General features: G+C 36.7%; 1 protein-coding gene across 6 annotated transcripts in view; it reads left to right on the top strand.

Moving 5' to 3' along the window:
• The window catches only part of DLG5 (discs large MAGUK scaffold protein 5), a 110,413-nt gene that overhangs the window by 69,750 nt on the left and 22,703 nt on the right, over positions 1-17,960 (top strand). For 5 of the 6 annotated variants that reach the window (XM_057416341.1, XM_057416339.1, XM_057416342.1 and 2 more), the window contains exons 8-17: positions 2,988-3,218; positions 5,825-6,009; positions 6,652-6,777; positions 7,517-7,649; positions 10,494-10,621; positions 11,297-11,472; positions 11,929-12,032; positions 12,765-12,857; positions 13,724-14,743; positions 17,424-17,562. In XM_057416341.1, the coding sequence (XP_057272324.1) occupies positions 2,988-3,218; positions 5,825-6,009; positions 6,652-6,777; positions 7,517-7,649; positions 10,494-10,621; positions 11,297-11,472; positions 11,929-12,032; positions 12,765-12,857; positions 13,724-14,743; positions 17,424-17,562 (2,335 nt within the window). The remainder of the gene's footprint in view (positions 1-2,987; positions 3,219-5,824; positions 6,010-6,651; positions 6,778-7,516; positions 7,650-10,493; positions 10,622-11,296; positions 11,473-11,928; positions 12,033-12,764; positions 12,858-13,723; positions 14,744-17,423; positions 17,563-17,960) is intronic. The other variant, XM_057416343.1, reaches the window with a different exon arrangement.

Here is a 17,960-nt window from a genome sequence, read left to right as displayed (position 1 = left end):
AAATATTGATCAAGTGATACAATCATTTGAAATAGTACCCTGAAAGGTGCCCTTACTTAAGTGGGATTGATCCTGTCAGTGAAGAGTTGGTCTGGTGCTTGCTAAAATGTAACTTAATGGTTTTTGCTTTCCTTGTGATGTGTAGCAGCTTTAATTGCCCTTATAGTCCACTGACTGGTTGAAACAGCACTGAATCCATTCAGGTTGTTTAAAAATGTTAATTTATTCCCTGAAGCTTGTGTTTGCTAGCATACTTTTTATATCCCAAAGAAATGTAAAAGCAACTGAAATGGGTGAAATGGGGGAGTAGTTGATTCTTTAAGCGTTATGTTGTGAGCAGTTACTGATGAGGTCAGTCAATTTCCTATTTATTTAAGCTTTATTGGTCACACGTGCCTAAACATAATGGATTAATTTCCATCCAAAATATACTAAGTGCCTGGCATTTACAGATGGTAGAAGGAATCTCAGGATGTTGCACTATGGATAGTTCTGGATTAAGTTCTCAGGAGTTTGGCCACTCAAACCTGGAGATTTAAATTTACCCCTCTACTTTCCTCAGTGGTGTTTTTGTTTGGCGTAATCTTTCGCTCCAGCAATTACTTAGAATGTCATGTTTCATCTCAGTGGTAGTCAGCTTTCTCCTCTGTTTAATAAACCTGTTGTATTTTATCTTTATTGCAGTATACTCAGATGCAAGAACTTCTTTAAAACATAAGAATTCTTCACAAATTCAGAATTGTTCTTCAAACCAAAACACTCTGATGTTTCCAAACAGAAGCTGTTCTAGTCAGTGCCAAATGGCACATTGCCCTGTGTTGTCATGTTGTGATTTTGTGCAAATGTCACAGGAAAAAGACAGAGGTGAAATTTTACTACTGACCACTGGAGGCAATGGCTGCTCTTATTCAGACAGTTTTTATAGAGCATGCTGGAATAAACAGTGGCAATACATATTTTTTCAGTCGCCTTAAAGTAATGTAAATTCTTGTTTAATGAAGGGCTTGCTGAGAACTTTCCCTCTGCTTTGATACTTGATGACTTTCATCTCAGCTGCATGCGGGAAAAGAGTTTAATATATTTGTGTAAGTTTTATACACACATTTGAATGCATATTTAATACAGACTATAGTTAAGCCGTGCAAAATGTTGCTTCCAGTACTAAAACTTGCTTGCACCAAAAGATGGGTCAGGGATTTCTCTCTTCAGAGGTACTGAGCAATGGAAGCTCTTACTGATGTTGAAGAAATTTGATTGCTCTGGTAATTGACAATCAGTGATATGTTTAAAGTTCATCAAGTGAGTTATTAATCTAGTGCCTTTCTGTTATTCTACAGCAAAAATAACAGTATCACCGCAGAACTGTTTTAACAGCCTGACTGGCCTTAGTAAGATGCTGATTGCAAAACCAGTTATGTTAGTACAGCAAAATGCAATTGCCATCCATGTTTTAAATACTCTTTGCAAATTGTAGAGGAAAATAGAATGTAAAACAGTGTATGAAATTTTGACTTTCTATCTTAAAGTATTTGGACCTTTTCTTTCTTTTGCTTTTGAGATGTCAGCTGTGTCTGGTAATCTTTTTGAGATCAAAATATCAATAATTTCCAGCTAGGAGCACCTGTATGTTGAAGGACTTTTTTGTAGGCATTGGCTGAATGCTTCTAGAGAGTTGGACCATTTAAAAATCTAGTGGCATGAACTTCAGCTGTTTCAATACCTCATTTTTCCAATAGGAAGTCTAAACTATTTCAAAAGGATAGATTGTATTTTAGAACTACATTTTCCTCTTCTTTTTTTATCATGATGCAGTTAAATTCCACATTTAATAAGATGTACTGTCATTCTGTTTTATGGCAAACTGTACTGAACAGCATAATGAACATGCTGTAGTTTGCACATTAGTATTTACTAGCATATGACTTGAATGTCCCTTTGTCATGGTTTAACCCCAGCTGGCAACAAAGTGCCAAGCACCTGCTAGCTCACTCTTCTTCCCCCACACCACTGGTAGGATGGGGAGGAGAATCAGAAAAAAGTAAAAAAAGTAAAACCCAAAAGTTGAGGTAAAGACAGTTAAAAAATTTAAATAAAGTAAAATTAACAATGATAATATAACAATACTAATAGTAAAAAGAGAGAAAGAGGAATAAAATTCAGGAAACACAAGTGGTGGACAGCACAATTGCTCACCGTCTGCTGACTGATACCCAGCCTGACCTGAGGAGTGATTGGTCCCTTCCGGGTGACTCCCACCAGTTTATATATTGGGCATGACATGCTGTGGTATGGAATACCACTTTGGCTAGTTTGGGTTAGGTGTCCTGGTTATGCTCCCTCCCAGCTTCTTGTGCCACTCCTCATTGGCAGAGCATGGAAAATTGTGAAGTCCTTGGCTTAGCATAAGCACTACTTAGCAACAACTGAAACATCAGTATGTTGTGAATGTTGTTCTCAAACTACATCCAAAACACAGCACTATACGAGCTACTAAGAAGAAAATTAACTCTATCCCTGCTGAAACCAGGGTACCTTTTAAAACTTATGAGGGAGGTATAAGATACTTACATAGCTGGGCTGTCTACATGATTTCAGTCATTTAAAACTGAGGCAGTTGCTTAAAACTATTTGCAATATATTTTTATCTGTTGTCATACTTATGTCCTTTTGTTAAAACACCATGTCTGACTGGTTAATAACCTTCCCTTATTCAGTTTCCTCAAAACTGTGAGTGCTCCCAGATCCTTGCTTACTTTTGACTTAGCACTGTGCTAATGTGATGTTGTGATATCTTTAGTAACAGATTTAATGTTCTTTACGAGTAATTAACTTATATGTAATGTGAGCACAGTCTTGTACTGCTCCCGTTTTTCAGAACATTAGTGGTAAACGCTCTAGGGTTTTAAGGTGTCAGTGTATATCCAGTTGGAAAGAATGATCTATTTTCTTCTGTACTTAAACTCCTGCAACAATGGATCTTGTTTTAGGAGCTAAACTCAGCTCTAGTGGAAAGAGATCGAGCAATTTGTGAGAGGAATGAGTTGCTGGAAAAATACTGTCATGAAGTGAAGGACAAAGCTGAGGCCCAGAAGGAACTTGACCAAGCTTGCAAGGATATAGAGACAGTGAAGGAAGAAAGAGATGTTGCCAGGAAAGAGAGAACAGAAGCTATCATCCAGAGAGACCATCTACTAAGGGAGTATTATCAGGCTCGTCAGGTATTTCAAGTCTTCTTAAATGCCTTTTTCTTTACTAGCTTAAAAGGGTCAGTAATTTTCAAAAGATTCGTTAAAGATCTGGGTACATTGGGTGTCATCCTCCTTTTTCCTAAGTCACTGTACCTACATATAAATGCATGTATGTTCTTCAAGACATAGTGACAGAACTTGTTTGTAAGAAATACAGTCATGCTTCATATTACTTTTCTGATTATAAAAATAAATGGCAGATAAAATACTGTGTTCAAGCACGTGGCTAAGCGGTTTATTACTTGCTGGTAGGTCTGTTGCTATATATAACATGTTGTTCATGCCTGTGACCTGCTCAGGATGTTAGCTGTTTCTTCCTTTATGATACTTCATAAATAAAGTTAATTGAAGTGTGATTGTAAATTTTCTATTCTATACATGTTCTTAGTATACATATGCTGTTCTGACAATTTATGTGTCTGTATGAGTAGTAACATTCTTACAATTCTGCACACTTACTGATGCTTGTCTTGTGTGCAGTACTAAGCCTGAATCCACTTACAACTGTGAATGCTTACATATAATGTAGTATGAAAATGCAGAGTATCAGAACTCTCATGAACTCTTGCTCATGAGATAATACAAAATTATTTAATATTAATCTAGATAGTTAGGGTTGTTTTCATAAAACTTGTGTTCTCCTTTCATTGAATACCAACCCTTTACCAGTACAAAAAAGAGTTTTTTAGTCTTGCCTACCATACTGATTTTCAAATCCCAAATGAGTGTGTGTGGAAGCAATTCAACTATGCTTTCAGTTGTACTAGAAATTGAAACTAGAAACTGAAAGAGGGTAGATGTAGATTAGATATTAGGAAGAATTCTTTCACTGAGGTAGTGAGACACTGGAACAGGTTTCCCAGAGAAGCTGGGGCTGCCCCATCCCTTGAAGTGCTCAAGGCCAGACTGGATGGGCCTTTGAGCAACTTGGTCTAGTGGAAGGTGTCCCTGCTTATTCCAGAGGGGTGTAACTAGGTCTCTTCCAACCCAAACTGCTCTATGATTCTGTGAAATAGATCTTTCATTGGTTTTGGTTCTTCATGGCCAACCAGTGGGATTTTGGAAACTTGGTGTTTTCTCAAGGAAGCTGATTAAGTTTGGGTGAGCTTTGCTTTGACTTAGCAGTGGACCTGCTCAGATGCTCACCTTTGGCAGATTCCAAGTTAGAACTGACATTTCAAATATAAATGTCTGTTTGATCCTCTGTTTGAGTGGGTTTTTTGATTGTCTTTTTCCTGCCAGTGGACCAGAGGAAAAGAAAGTGATCCTTGGAAATAAGAGACAATCAATAGGCCAGACATGACTCTTACTAGCCTTGGTTTGGTCTTGTTTGTTGCAATTTTAATGTTTTCACATTGAGATGAGAATGTAACCTGAGGTTTAAGGTTCAGGGCTCTCTTATTTTTTAATACAACTAATTTAGATGGAAAAAAAAAAGAGCCCTTGAAGTGTATTAATGTGACTTTGTAGTCTCTGATATACATGCATTCAGGTCTTAAAAGCATTCCTCCAAAGTTTAATCAAATGACAAGTCTAATCAAATTAATAATTTTTTTTTTTTATAGTCTTAACATTAATCACACACAGTTGTTGCAAGCCCATGGCATTCAATACTTGTGATGGGCTGTACTGCTCTAGTTGCCTTCTATTTATTGTGCTGCAAGCTTGGAGTATTCTCTCTATATGTCTTACTATTGTAACTACCTCTCATGTTCAAAATAGAGAATATTAGAGGAACAAGGTAATTTAAGAAGAAACTAGTTCTTACCTAAACCAAGAAACATTGAAAAAAACTTTTTTGGAATTCCTTTGCTCTGTTTTGCAGTTAAGGGACCTTTGTGAATCACAAGTCTGTGTTGTGAACATATATGTTTGGTTGTCCCAAATGATGTAACTCATAGAATCATAGAATAGTTAGGGTTGAAAAGGACCTTAAGATCATCTAGTTCCAACCCCCCTGTCATGGGCAGGGACATCTCACACTAAACCATGTCACCCAAGGCTCTGTTCAACCTGGCCTTGAACACCACCAGGCATGGCGCATTCCCATTCCATTGCCTCACCACCCTCACAGTAAAGAACTTCTTCCTTATATCTAACCTAAACTTCCCCTGTTTAAGTTTTAACCCATTACCTCTTGTCCTATCACTACAGTCCCTGATGAAGAGTCCCTCCCCAGCATCCTTAAATAATGCAGACATTAATGCAGGAAATATGTGTTGTATCTGATACCTAAATATTCTTGAAGGTTTTTTTCTGTCTACTAAACAGAACAAGGTAAAAGAATGGAATGTCTTTTCTGAAATACAAAATGCTCACTGATGTTATTTCAAAGTGAGGATTCTTATTCATATAGATTATATTCAGAGGAATTTATGTGCCACCGGATGGAAAATATTGAAGCTGTTTTTATCCCTTTTTTTAATCCCTCAGAGTTGCTGCTAAGATAAATTAACATTTTCCATGAAAATATGAGAATTGAATATATCAGGCAACACGCATAGAGTAAAAGGTGTTTGTGCATACTTACCTAAAAGTCATGCCTAAAATACTTATCTATGTTCCTTAATTCCTAGATACAAGATTCTGCTACCCTTGACATAGAAAGAGCAAACAAAGAAATTGAAATGCTTCGGAAACAGTATGAGGCAATGTCACAAGAACTAAAGGAAGCTGTCCAGGAAGCAGAAGTAGCCAAGTGTAGGAGAGATTGGGCCTTTCAAGAGCGGGATAAGATTGTTGCAGAAAGGGAAAGTATACGGTAAAGGAATGCTAGATGGTACATGAGTGAACTTTTTAACACCTTGTGTGCAGTTGATGCAATTCTGGGACTTGGTGGGTTTTGCTGGCACTTGCTTCAAGTTCTGCATTAGCTTTCACAGGGTGATTTTAATTTTTTTTCTTTTTTTTTCCCCAAGTTGAGGGCACCTTGCAGGATACTTTTGCTTTGTCTGTGCTTTCATACCCGTAATATGTCTCTAGTAAATACTGTTGAGCCTAACAGCACTGCTATGTAGGAACAACGAATTGCATGTTCTTTTAGACATAATACAACTAATCCTGCTATAGCTATAGTCCTGTAGGGGACTTTTTGCAAAAGGTACCCAGTGTCTTTGCTACTAAACATATGTAAGAAACTAAATGAACATAATCAGATTTTTTTTTTCTTGATTGTTTAAAGAAGGTTAGTAGAAACAAAGTTTTGAAAGGGATGAAGAAAGTTTGTTATTATGACAAGCTTTTCCTTAAGACCTAGCTAGTGTAATTTTTTTCTTTCATATGCTTTTGGGTTTTATGGAGATGTTTTGAAACTGCTTTTTTGAATTTTGCATTAACTATACAGTGTGGAAAAAACTTTGCTAGGTTTTTAAGTAATTAACCTGAAACTTCTTTGCTTTTGAAGGACTTTGTGTGACAACTTAAGAAGGGAGAGAGACCGGGCTGTGAGTGACTTGGCTGAAGCTCTTCGCAATCTGGATGACATGCGAAAGCAGAAAAATGACGCTGTTCGTGAACTGAAGGAACTGAAGTATGTTAAGAGAAATGATAAAATTGTATGGAAGCTAGTGATAAAAGCTTTGCTTTGTTAGCTGTGTTCGCAAGTGAACCATATGTTGTTACAGCTGTGGACAGCAGGTATTCATGATAATGTATGTGGAAACATTACCTTTATTTTTAGTTACTGTAAAAATTATTTTGGTGGGCAGGATTCTAAGTCTTGCTATCTTAACCTTTTATTTTATTAATGAGATACATATTCTAAGCTTTGAACTGTGGAGATACACTTAAACAATATGGGATTCTTTTGCTGGAGCTGGATTAACCGCAATTTAGTTCCTCCCAGCTGTATCTCACTAGTGTATGAGTGCAAGGAGGATATGCATTAAACATCATCTCAGTGGGTTATAGAATAGGTTTTGCTGTCAGTATTTATCATGCCTCACTTGTCCTGAGCATAGTGATGCAGCTCATCTGAGGGTAAATTAAATGCATTTTGGGAAATGGTAGAGACCTAGTTGTGCACTTCAGTCATGTAAAAATAATGCAAAAATTGTAAGACTATGTTAGGACAATGTATAGAAAAGACAAGTCAATTTGATAACAGCCCAAGAACATCGGAGAGTTGGAAGCATGAGATGGATTTTTGTCACAGCTTAGTTTTTTTGATTTACAAACCAAAATACTAGGAATCTCACAACAATAACATTATGTCTCAAATTATTTCAAAGGGTTGTCTGTGTCTTTAAATAATTATTTTCTTTGCCTAGGGAGAAGATGGAGAATCAGTTGGAAAAGGAGGCCAGATTCCGTCAATTGATGGCCCATAGTTCTCATGACTCAGCCATAGACACAGATTCTCTGGAATGGGAAACAGAAGTGGTAGAATTTGAAAAAGACAGAGTAAGTCAAAGCCACAAACTGCATTGTTTTACATATCTGATAACTTTGAAGTAAATTATTTTGATACTAGGTATGATTAAAAATTAATCTGTTTTTTGGGTGGGTTTTTTTTTCTTTTTAGTTCAATTTTTTTTGTGAGGAGCCACACATATATGTAGCAAGTGTGGTAGCATCTAGATGAGAGTAGTTGGCAAAACTAAGCTGTTATACACAAGCTTTGTATTTTTTCTTGATATGAATTATAAATAAAAATAGTTCCTCCATCTGATCTTGCAGGGTACTCAGGTCCATGTGCTATAAAATAATGTTTTGAGTTAAACATTTAGTGTTTTTGAAGTTAATGATTCATTGCAGAAATGGCGGTGCTGAGGCAGTCAAAACTTTGGATGGATGGAAACACTGATGTCAGAGAGCTGAGTCCTCTACCCCCAACATTCAGCACCACATATGCGTGTAAAATAGTTAAGCTTTTACATGAAGTTATTTCTTCTACTTTTCTTCAGATTTGATGATGAGAAATTTAAAAGTATTTGAAGTATTTATTAATGATCAACATATGTTTCAGGGCAAGATTGCACTTCATCTTAAAAATCTGGGATGAAAGGAGATGCTAATCTTTCTTGCTTGTCTGTAGAGGAAGTTAAACCCCTTTTCCATTTTGGCTGATAAAATAAAGTCCTTAAATTTAGCTTTCAAGATAACCTTCACAACCTTTCATTATCCTAGTAGTACTTTTCTCCATTTAATTCTATTTTTCTTCATTATAGGCTAGAATTTTTATTTCAATTGCTTTGTGTGCAAGTCTTGTATGCTGTTCTATTTGAAGTTTTTGGATGACACATTTGCTCAAAATCTTTCTGACCACATACAACTCACACATAGCCTTCCAGATTGTGTTTTATTTATAACAGCTTCTGCATATACCAGAATTTCTTTGTCATTTCTGAATGACAAAGCTTGTGATTTCATGCTATCTAATTAAGTCCCTTTTATTTTACTGCAATATTTAGGGTGGTGTATTTTTATGCTCTTCCAATCTGACTGTGTTCTGACAGTGCATCCAAACAAAATCGCTAATACGTTCCTTTTCTGGCACTAAAAATATTATTTAGTAGTATTGTATGTTGAAATATATAGATTGAAAAGACTATATGAACTGAGTACCGATGCTGATCAATCAGACCACCATCTCTTTCTGGGATAACAATTTCCCTTTTGCCATGCTTTTTCACCATTTTTGACCAGGTCTTTCATCATTAGATTTTGTCCGTAGCCATCTTCTCCATTTTAACTGAGAACTAATAATTTTGCTTTTCCATTATCTGTAAAATCAGGTGGCCAATCTAGGTGTGGTAAACAACATTCCATCCTGATGAATTTTCCATTCGTGTACAGTTATTTAGTTATTCTGTACTTCGGAGATTGTTCTAAATGTTTGTATTACTGAGATCAAATGCATAAACTTTGTAACTTCAATATGTTTCTCTTTCCTGAACATGGGGATTATACTCGCTGCCATCAAATTATGGTAATAATATTGTGCTAACTTTGATTACATATGTGGGAAAATCCTTGTTGACCTACCAGCATCTGAAGTCCAGGATGGAGGTTCTAGAGTTGAATACATTTAAATCCTTTTATTTTTGTTTTAACTTCATCTGTCTCCTTAAGATCATATTCTACATAATTGCTCAGCTCAAAGCTTAGAGAAATAAAATTCACTTTTCAGCTGTGAGGCTGTGCAACGGGTCTGAGATCTCTACTTTGGTCTTTATTTTTATGGCAGCCCTGTGCTCTTCCCTATGAACCTTTTTCTCACATAGAACATTTGGAAGAATAAAGGGGTTTAGTATATTTCTGGCAGGTTTAGATCAGTTGAATTTCTGGTGTATATTCATATATTTGAATGTTTTATCTTCAGTTTTTATGAGGCATCTCTTGCACTCCCTGCAGATCTTATGCTCTGCTGATTTTAAGGGGATTAGTCATCAAACAATGTCTAGAACCATGCCTCACATGTCTTACTTAAGTTCAGTTTAATTTTTGTATGTTTTTAAATTACCATCTCCCTTCAGTATGCTGAGATGGTTGGTTCAGTTGATTTCAAGTAGAGTTCTCTAATTTTATAAGTGTATTATTTAACACTGAAAATAGCAATAATCAGTTCGTGATCAGTTGCTCAGTTTCTTTTTTTTTTTTTTTTTGCCATTTACCAAAGCAAATACTAAATTTCCTTAAATTTTGTGTTTCAATCACTGATTTGTTAAAGAAGTTTAGCACTTTTTACATTGAGGATGATCTGTTTGGGGCCAGGGTAGAATATTGTCTCTAATCTGTGTTCCCCTGTAATGTTAGAGCTTTCTGTTTACTTGTGGTCTCTAGCTATGTTAAAGTGGACAACTTTCCGAGTTCAGCACTAAGACACAATGCTATTGTCTTACATTTAGAATTCGTCTTTTTCCCCCAACTAATGCCCATACCTTGTTCTCTCATTTTACACATTCAGCATCATACCTTAAAAGAGGTTATATGAATCTGAACAGGCTTTCTCACATGCTCTTCTGCTTTCCAGTGCCTCTTTGGTGAAATTCCCCTTCTGCATTATTTCAGCCTTAATCTGAGAGAGAAGGATAATTTTAATGCTAGAGAACACCTAATAACTAATGGAATTGCTCTCTTATATATTGAAGGACAAAATATAAAAACATGGCTAGAACAGGTACCCTGTGAGTGTAAGTGCACAATACAAATATGCAGTAATGCTTCTTGCTAACAGAGTTAGCAGCAAACAGCAGCATAATGGTTGCCAGTGCAGTTAAGTCACTTATTAATAATATTTATTAGGAAGATATGGACTTGAAGGCACTTGGTTTTGATGTGGCAGAAGGTGTGAATGAACCGTACCTCCCTGGAGACTGTGGGATCTTCGTTACCAAAGTAGACAAAGGAAGCATCGCTGATGGTCGATTAAGGTAGAGTGTGACTTTTGAAGATACTTGTCTTTTGTTGATCATAATAAACTAAATATGAGCATTTCGTAAATTGTATTTTTTCCCTTTTTTAAAGTTCTTTTTTACCATTAGTCATGTGTATAATGCTGTTAATGTTGGTTGGGAAATCACACTGAGAAGACCGACGCCAAAAAGCATTGCAGAAACTAGACACTAATTGACATCCCTTAAAACTCACTATGGTTTGAAATGTTTTTGTTTCTCTGTGTCTTATCTGCTTGGTTTATTATCTTCTCAAACTTTCATCTATTTATTTAAATTTTGGTAAAGACATGATTGTGAGCTAAGGGGGAGGGTGAGCAGAAAGGAGAGTAGAGTGAGGGAGAATTTGTACAACTGTTCCTGTTCTTAGTGCCAATAGAAGATTTTTAATAACTTCCCTCTGTCCAAGGCAGTGCTTTTAAATCAGGTGCAGGCATTAGTGATTTGAAGATATACTTTGTTTAGGTAAGTGCACACTGTGAGTCCTGGTTTTCATTTAGCTGCTGCTTTTTCAGGAATGGAGAACTCCAGATAATTAAGAATTAGTGCATTGACATGAGCTCTGTTGCATCCCTTCTAGTGAATGTTATTTATGTTCTGCATCCAGCAAAGTGTGCTTATAACACTGACCTGCTTATTTCTGTTTACCTACAGGGTAAATGATTGGTTGCTGAAGATAAATGATGTGGATCTTACTAATAAGGATAAAAAGCAGGTTATAAAAGCTGTTCTAAATGGAGGAGGTGTTATTAACATGGTGGTTCGAAGAAGGAAGTCCTTAGGTGGGCGAGTGATAACACCTCTTCACATCAATATTTCCGGACATAAAGGTAATGGCTCTAAACGATGTATGTAAATAGTATATGTTTGTTCAGCCAAAAATGACTCGACATAAAGGTACATGTTCTGAGCCTCTGCTTAAATCCTACTTAAACTGTTACTTTCTTCTAGATAGGGATTTTCATTAATTGTTAACTAAGTATGCTAATATTAATGATAATTTTATTCTATAAGTACTGGCTTTTGCCTTTTTTTTTTTTTGGTCTTTTTTTTTGTTCTTCAGTGGGTTTTGTTGGTTTTTGTTTTGCTTTTGTTTCTAATTTTAATACTTGGTTCTAGTATTTTCCCTCACTTTGTTCTTATTTCTTCAAAAGGGCTTCAGAATTTGAAATTCAGTTGGTTTCGTAGTTATATTTCTTTCTTGTGCAGGGTCAAACATGCTGTTTGAACAAGGTATTTGATTTGCAGGAGTAAATTACATTTGTGTGTGTGTGTGTGTATTTCAGATAGTGGGGTCAATCTAGAAAATGGAGTATTTGTTGCTGCTGTTGTGCCCGGAAGCCCAGCTGCCAAAGAGGGTTCCCTTAGTGTGGGAGATAGAATAATTGCTGTAAGTGTTAAGAATGCATTTTCCTCTTTGTTTTTGGTGTTTTTTTTATATTTTATTATTCATTTTAAAGTACTACAATTGTTGCTACTCTTTAAGATGCCAAACTTTCCGATTTATTTTTTTAGTTTTACTGTATTATACCATTTTTGTATATTACTTTTTATTATAAATTAATGTGTTTGTAGATTGAGTGATAAGTATAATGTGCAGGATATTTGCTACACTTCTCTCATGTGAATTTTTGGCAGTCGCTTGCTTACTCTTCACACTTGGCTTATATATAATGATACTTGTGATTTTTATACTGAGTAGGAAAGGTCACTTCCAAAGAGACATCCCTTGGTTGGACGAAAGGTTTCTTGTCTTTTAAATTATAGTATCACAGATGTCATTCTCCTGGAGAGGAAGTTTTTCCCTGTGTGCATTTGCAGCCTTAAACTCCTGTGTGATTTAGGAACTCCTGTGAAACAGAAGGTGGTTACTGTTGATGTGCAAATGCATAGAGGCTAATGTAGTGAAACAAACATTGTTACACTGTATCTCTAGGAGGACTAGAAGAACTGCAGTCAGGTGGGTTGGTTTTTAGCGGGGAATGAAAAAAGGACAAAGTCAACCGGACTTCAGTCAGCTATACATATAAAACTAGTGTTTTCCCTGACTCTGAGATGCTCCCCACCTGCTACCTTTGATTTACAGATGTCTGTTGTGTTTTGGGTTTTTTTTGGTGTGTAGATCAATGGCATTGCACTAGATAATAAGTCACTTACTGAGTGTGAAGCTTTGCTACGGAACTGTAGGGATTCCCTTACCCTATCACTGATGAAGGTGAGTAGGAGAAGCTAAATTTTCAGAATTTTCTTTGTAGAAAACTTGTTTAGTTCTTCAGGGAAGAGTATGTGAAATAATAATTATATATCATCATGGGAAAGTAGCTGCTAACAATAAGACCATCTTGATGCATGGTGCGTTCACTCAACAGTTATTTCTAAAGTAAAGCTATTGTGGCAGCTGGTGGGAAATTAAACTCCTTTATTACTCTTAACTTCTTTTCCATTTGTTTGCTGGCTACATGAAATGATTCCTAGCACAATTGCTTCTTTCTTAGCTTCTGCTTCAGAGCTGCAGCAGTTTTGTACATGAAAGATGCCTTCAGAGCACAGAAAGGTTTGCTTTTAGTCAGGAGGGAGTTGTGCTGAAAACTGAAGTCTGGCTATCATGAGGATTAAATACAAGGCTTTCTTTTCAGGGTTATTGAGTTTAGAATCCCATTATGCTGGTCCTGTCACATGGGCTTTGTGAGTGATAATTCCAGCTCTAGAGAGCTTGAGGTTTTAAGAAAGTAAAAATATGAAATGTTTGAGGGGAAACGGGCAATAAAAGATGATCTGTTAGAGTCACTTAACAGGTAAAAGTAGAATGCATGTTCCATTACTGTTAGTTCAGTACTTCTGCCACACGTAGTTGCCCTTTTGGAATTGTTCTAAATATGTTTCAAAAAATATCTAGTTTTCCTTTATCTCATGTTCTGTGTCTTGGATATGGAAGATTTTATTAAACCTTTCCTTACTGTATCTATACATATCTTGGTGTATATTCAGGCATAGGTAAATCAAGAAGGCTGGAATATGCCTCATGCCAAAGAGAAATCAGCTGTAATAATGAGGTGATCACATGTTTTTTTTTTGTTTTAGGTTTTTCCTCAAAGTTCATCTTGGAGTGGTCAAAATATATTTGAAAATCTGAAGGATTCAGAAAAAATATCAAACTGTAGGGTTCACACATCAGACATACAAGCCCAAAATAAAAGAAATCTAAAACTCAACAGCTCAACCCAAACTGACATTTTCAATCCAGATGTCATGGATGGCAAGAAGGACCAGAGTGATCAGGGCAGCAGTTCATTTTGTGATCACAAACCTTTCCCTAATAACACATTGCGAGTAGACTCTCACAGGAACACAGTGCACAGTTGCCACAGTAATTCAGAACACAGTCTCAGCTCCTTCAGCCCAGAGACATATGGAGACCGAGGCTATGGAGATGTTGACTTGGACAACACGAGGCTGCCTTATGAACCTACAGGAGCTGACTGTATGATGGTAGAGGCAGCATTTGACAAAGGACATGGAACTAAGCATAGTGGTGGTACCTGGCCAAAAGTCATGGTTAATATCTCAGCAACAGAAACAGAAAAGTTCTCTGTGTACAGAAAGCCAAAACAAAGGAAATCTATCTTTGACCCTGATACTTTCAAAAGACCACCAACTCCTCCTAAACTGGAGTATCTTTCCCCTAATCAGGTAACAGGCCATTCACCTCAGCCATCAAAAGCTGAAATGGCTTCAACTCCTCCAACTCCTCCTAAGAGGAGTGACTCTATCAAATTTAAACATAAACAGCAGGCCAGCTCTGCATCAGAGTCGACGGTAACAACTGGATCACCACCCACAAGCCCAGCCACTGCCCAAGCTCCAGTTTCCTTGGCACTTAAACAGGACTCTGCTACTCTCAAGGGGCGTGGCAGAAACACTGGGCATTATTATCGGGAGGAAGGAGTTGACTGCACTCATCTTTCTTCAAGGAAATCCTGTGAAGATGACATTGGCTTTCAAAGAGTTGAAGAGCCAGAGATTAAAAGACCAAGGCCAAAATCAGCTCCTGCTCTGAGGCATAAAATGACCCCTATGCCCATTCCTAATCCTGCACTTCAGGTAGAAGCTTGATACATTGACGCACAAAACTATAAACCTTAAAGTGTATTTTCAGCGTGGTTTTGGGTGCCCAGTAACATACCATAACAGGAGAAGCATGGCCTATTTTCAAAATACAGATCCCCTGAGCAGCTGCCCCAGATTTATGTCACACTTTGCCGTATCACAAAATACAGAACCAATTCATGGGGTTTCAGTATTGAAACAGACTGATAAAGTTCTGCTTAGCAGCCACATCTTGGGTTATGAAGCTGCTCGCTGGAAAATCTGGGCTTGCTCTTGTAAGCTTTTGACAACCTGAAAAAAATTAAATAAAAATGCAAAGAGGCAGCTTTCCAAAAACTGAAAATAGGGGCTCCTAAGTTTTACCGAAGACATACTGGTTGCTCAGCTCATTGTACTAAGTAATGGGAAAAACATTCATGGCGGCTTTTTTTGTAAGCTTCTAAGGGTCTAAATAATTTTGTAAATCTAGTCTGGAATTCATAGGATGTTAGTCACATTACACTGTAAAGATGGTAAGTTTTTGAGAATATGATTTAGTGATACCATTAAAAATGAGAAAATAAGTTATTAGAATAAAAACCTTGCTGGGGAGATTGTAGGTCCTGGCTTAACAGAGTGGATGGAAGAAATATTTTATGTGATCTAGGAAGAACCAGCTGTTTAGATGACTGTTATATAAAGTCACATAATCAGTAATGTAGTTTCAGGTCTACTGCCCCAGATCTGTCCAGCTGGCAGGTAGATTTTTTTTTTTTTTTCCTATCTCTCCCCAACTAAAATCTGAAATTCCAAAAAGTGTTATTTTTGCTTGTATATAATGACTTAACATATCATAGTCTTTACCTGTACGTGTTTATACCTGGATAATCCCACACTCCTCGGGAATTTTTAGAAGCAACACAGACAGCAGAGCTGAATTGGAAGTAGTACAAGGTTTGGAGCTTTATTCTGCACAAGTACTGGTATAAGAGAACAACTGTCAATTTTGTTTGTCTTCTTCTGGCTGCTTCCATTGTATTTCTTCACATTCCGTTACATTTTTGGGGAAAAATAGTTATGGAGAGTGTTAAGCCTTTTTTTATAGCCATGTCCAGCAAATTCTGCATTATTGTTGTGTTTTAACTCCAGCTGGCAACTGAACACCACACAGCTGCTTGCTCACACCCCCTCTGTGATTCGGAAAGAGAAACAGAAGGGCAAAAGTGTGAAAATTCATGGATTGAGTTAAAAACAGTTTAATGGAAATAATAATGATAATAATTGAAATAGTGTTGATAATTGAAATAATAATAGTGAAAATAATTATGAAAAGGAAAATAATAAGAGAAATAAAATCCCAGAAAGACAAATGACACAAACAAAAAGAATTGGTCACTACCAACTGACTGATGCCCAGCCTTTCCCTTAATGCAACCCATGTGTTGGTTCAAGGTGAAGAAGAAAATCATATAATAGAATTACAAGATTGTAATTTTTGGTTGATGTTTTAATTTACATTTTTTTTTGGTTAAATTAGGACTAGGTTCTGTGATTCTTTTTTCTTGATCCCTTAATTTTGCCCCCATTCTTCAGGAAAATAGAGTTTGTAACTCTGAAGTTGTTGACTGGAGAGCAGAAGTGATATTGTGCCTCAAAATGTGTATACCATTGTGTCTGAAAATTTCTCTCTGGTGGAATATCTTTGTGCATTATACCTACATACAGTGACATTCAGTCTGCAATGCATTTGTTCCTGAAGTAGTGTTTATAATATCAAAAATGTGTAGAGAACATGAAGTGTAGTTGAACTTGTAGCCCTATTAGGTGTTACCAATTTCCTTAGTCGTGTATATAAACAGTTAAGCTTTTGTATTTTGAGTTGATCAACTTCAAAGAACTTTCATCCCTAAGAGGTTGGTGGTACAATTACTAATACACGTGTGGTAGTGATCAAATACTAGTTCTGACAAGGTATCTCTGCATTTTAGAGTCTTTGTGCTCTCAGTAGCTCTTCATGTAATTAAAATACTGCCATTATAGAAACTCTAAGTACCTTTTCAGTAATTATTTTTCACTAACTACTTACTTCAGTCTCATGTTTTGTGTTGTGCATTTCAGATGTGTAAATTCTGTGTGCTGAGCTCTCTAGCATCACTGTCAGTATCTGAGCTATTCTCCTGTTTCTTTATTGCACCAGTGCCTACTCATTATGTACAAAAGTTATGATGGTTCCAAAACCTGAATTGCTCTATTAAAGGGAATTTGCTCCACACATATCTGAAAATACAGGCTTAGAGGACAGCACTTTCTGGCTAGTTAGCTAGGTCTTCTTTAAAAAACACTTGCAGTAGTGGTTGAAATAACAGTTAAAATATGCTGTTAAAGTAGTATTTTAAATGAGAAACATAGCTAAATGCTGGGTGTTTTATTGTGAATGAAAGTATATCAGTTAAATGTCAAACATTGGCCTAAAAAGATTACAAAATAATAAAAAAATATAACGGAGCAGGGTGGAAGAAGAAAGGGCAGAAGTCAATAGCATCTTTGAAAGACAAAGGCACACCAAACATTATGATGGTGAGTGCATTCTGGAACCCATACTAGAAAGATTGAGGTAGCTTACTGCCTATGAAGTTTGGCTATTTTATTTTTCTCTTCTGAATCTTCCTGTAATCCAATTTCTGTATTTTTGTAGGTACAGAAGTATGCTCCAGCTAGTGAGGAGCATCTCTCTCCAGAGCTACAGGAATGGGCACCATATTCACCCAAACGGTCTGCTAGGCACAGTGATGGCTTTGTGCCTGCTGCATTGTATGCTGGCAGCATGTCAGCAGGTGAGTTACAGAAGTCATAGTTAGTTACTTTCTGGGAATGCCCTAGGGAATTTGTCCATCTTTGATAATATTGGGTATTAGCCATAAGAGTAGAACAAACATGATTCACAAAACTTATTTCCATGGTCTGTTGTAAATCTGAACATGGTGAAACCTTTGCAGTTTAAGAACCATTAAAGAAGCTGAGAAATTCCTGGCTGAAGGGTTTGTGTTTCCTCAGTTTCTGCACAGAGGAGTTTTGAATATGTTAGTGGTGAACAAGGCACAGTTTATCCATTAGGGAGACAAGTAAGATTTCCAGTGTTTTTGAAAGCAGACAATAAGTGGAGGCATCCTGAGCTTTAGCGGCTTGATTTCTGAATACTTCAAAGGAGAATGATAGCATGTTCAGGAAGTGC

This window comes from Pezoporus wallicus, unplaced genomic scaffold (genome assembly GCF_028554395.1).
Source record: "Pezoporus wallicus isolate ANWC-B61680 ecotype Strahan unplaced genomic scaffold, APGP_CSIRO_Pwel_v1 contig_2012, whole genome shotgun sequence".
NCBI classification, from domain to species: domain Eukaryota; kingdom Metazoa; phylum Chordata; class Aves; order Psittaciformes; family Psittacidae; genus Pezoporus; species Pezoporus wallicus.
Note: the sequence above shows the minus strand (reverse complement) of the source record. Positions and strands in the feature narration are given on the sequence as shown.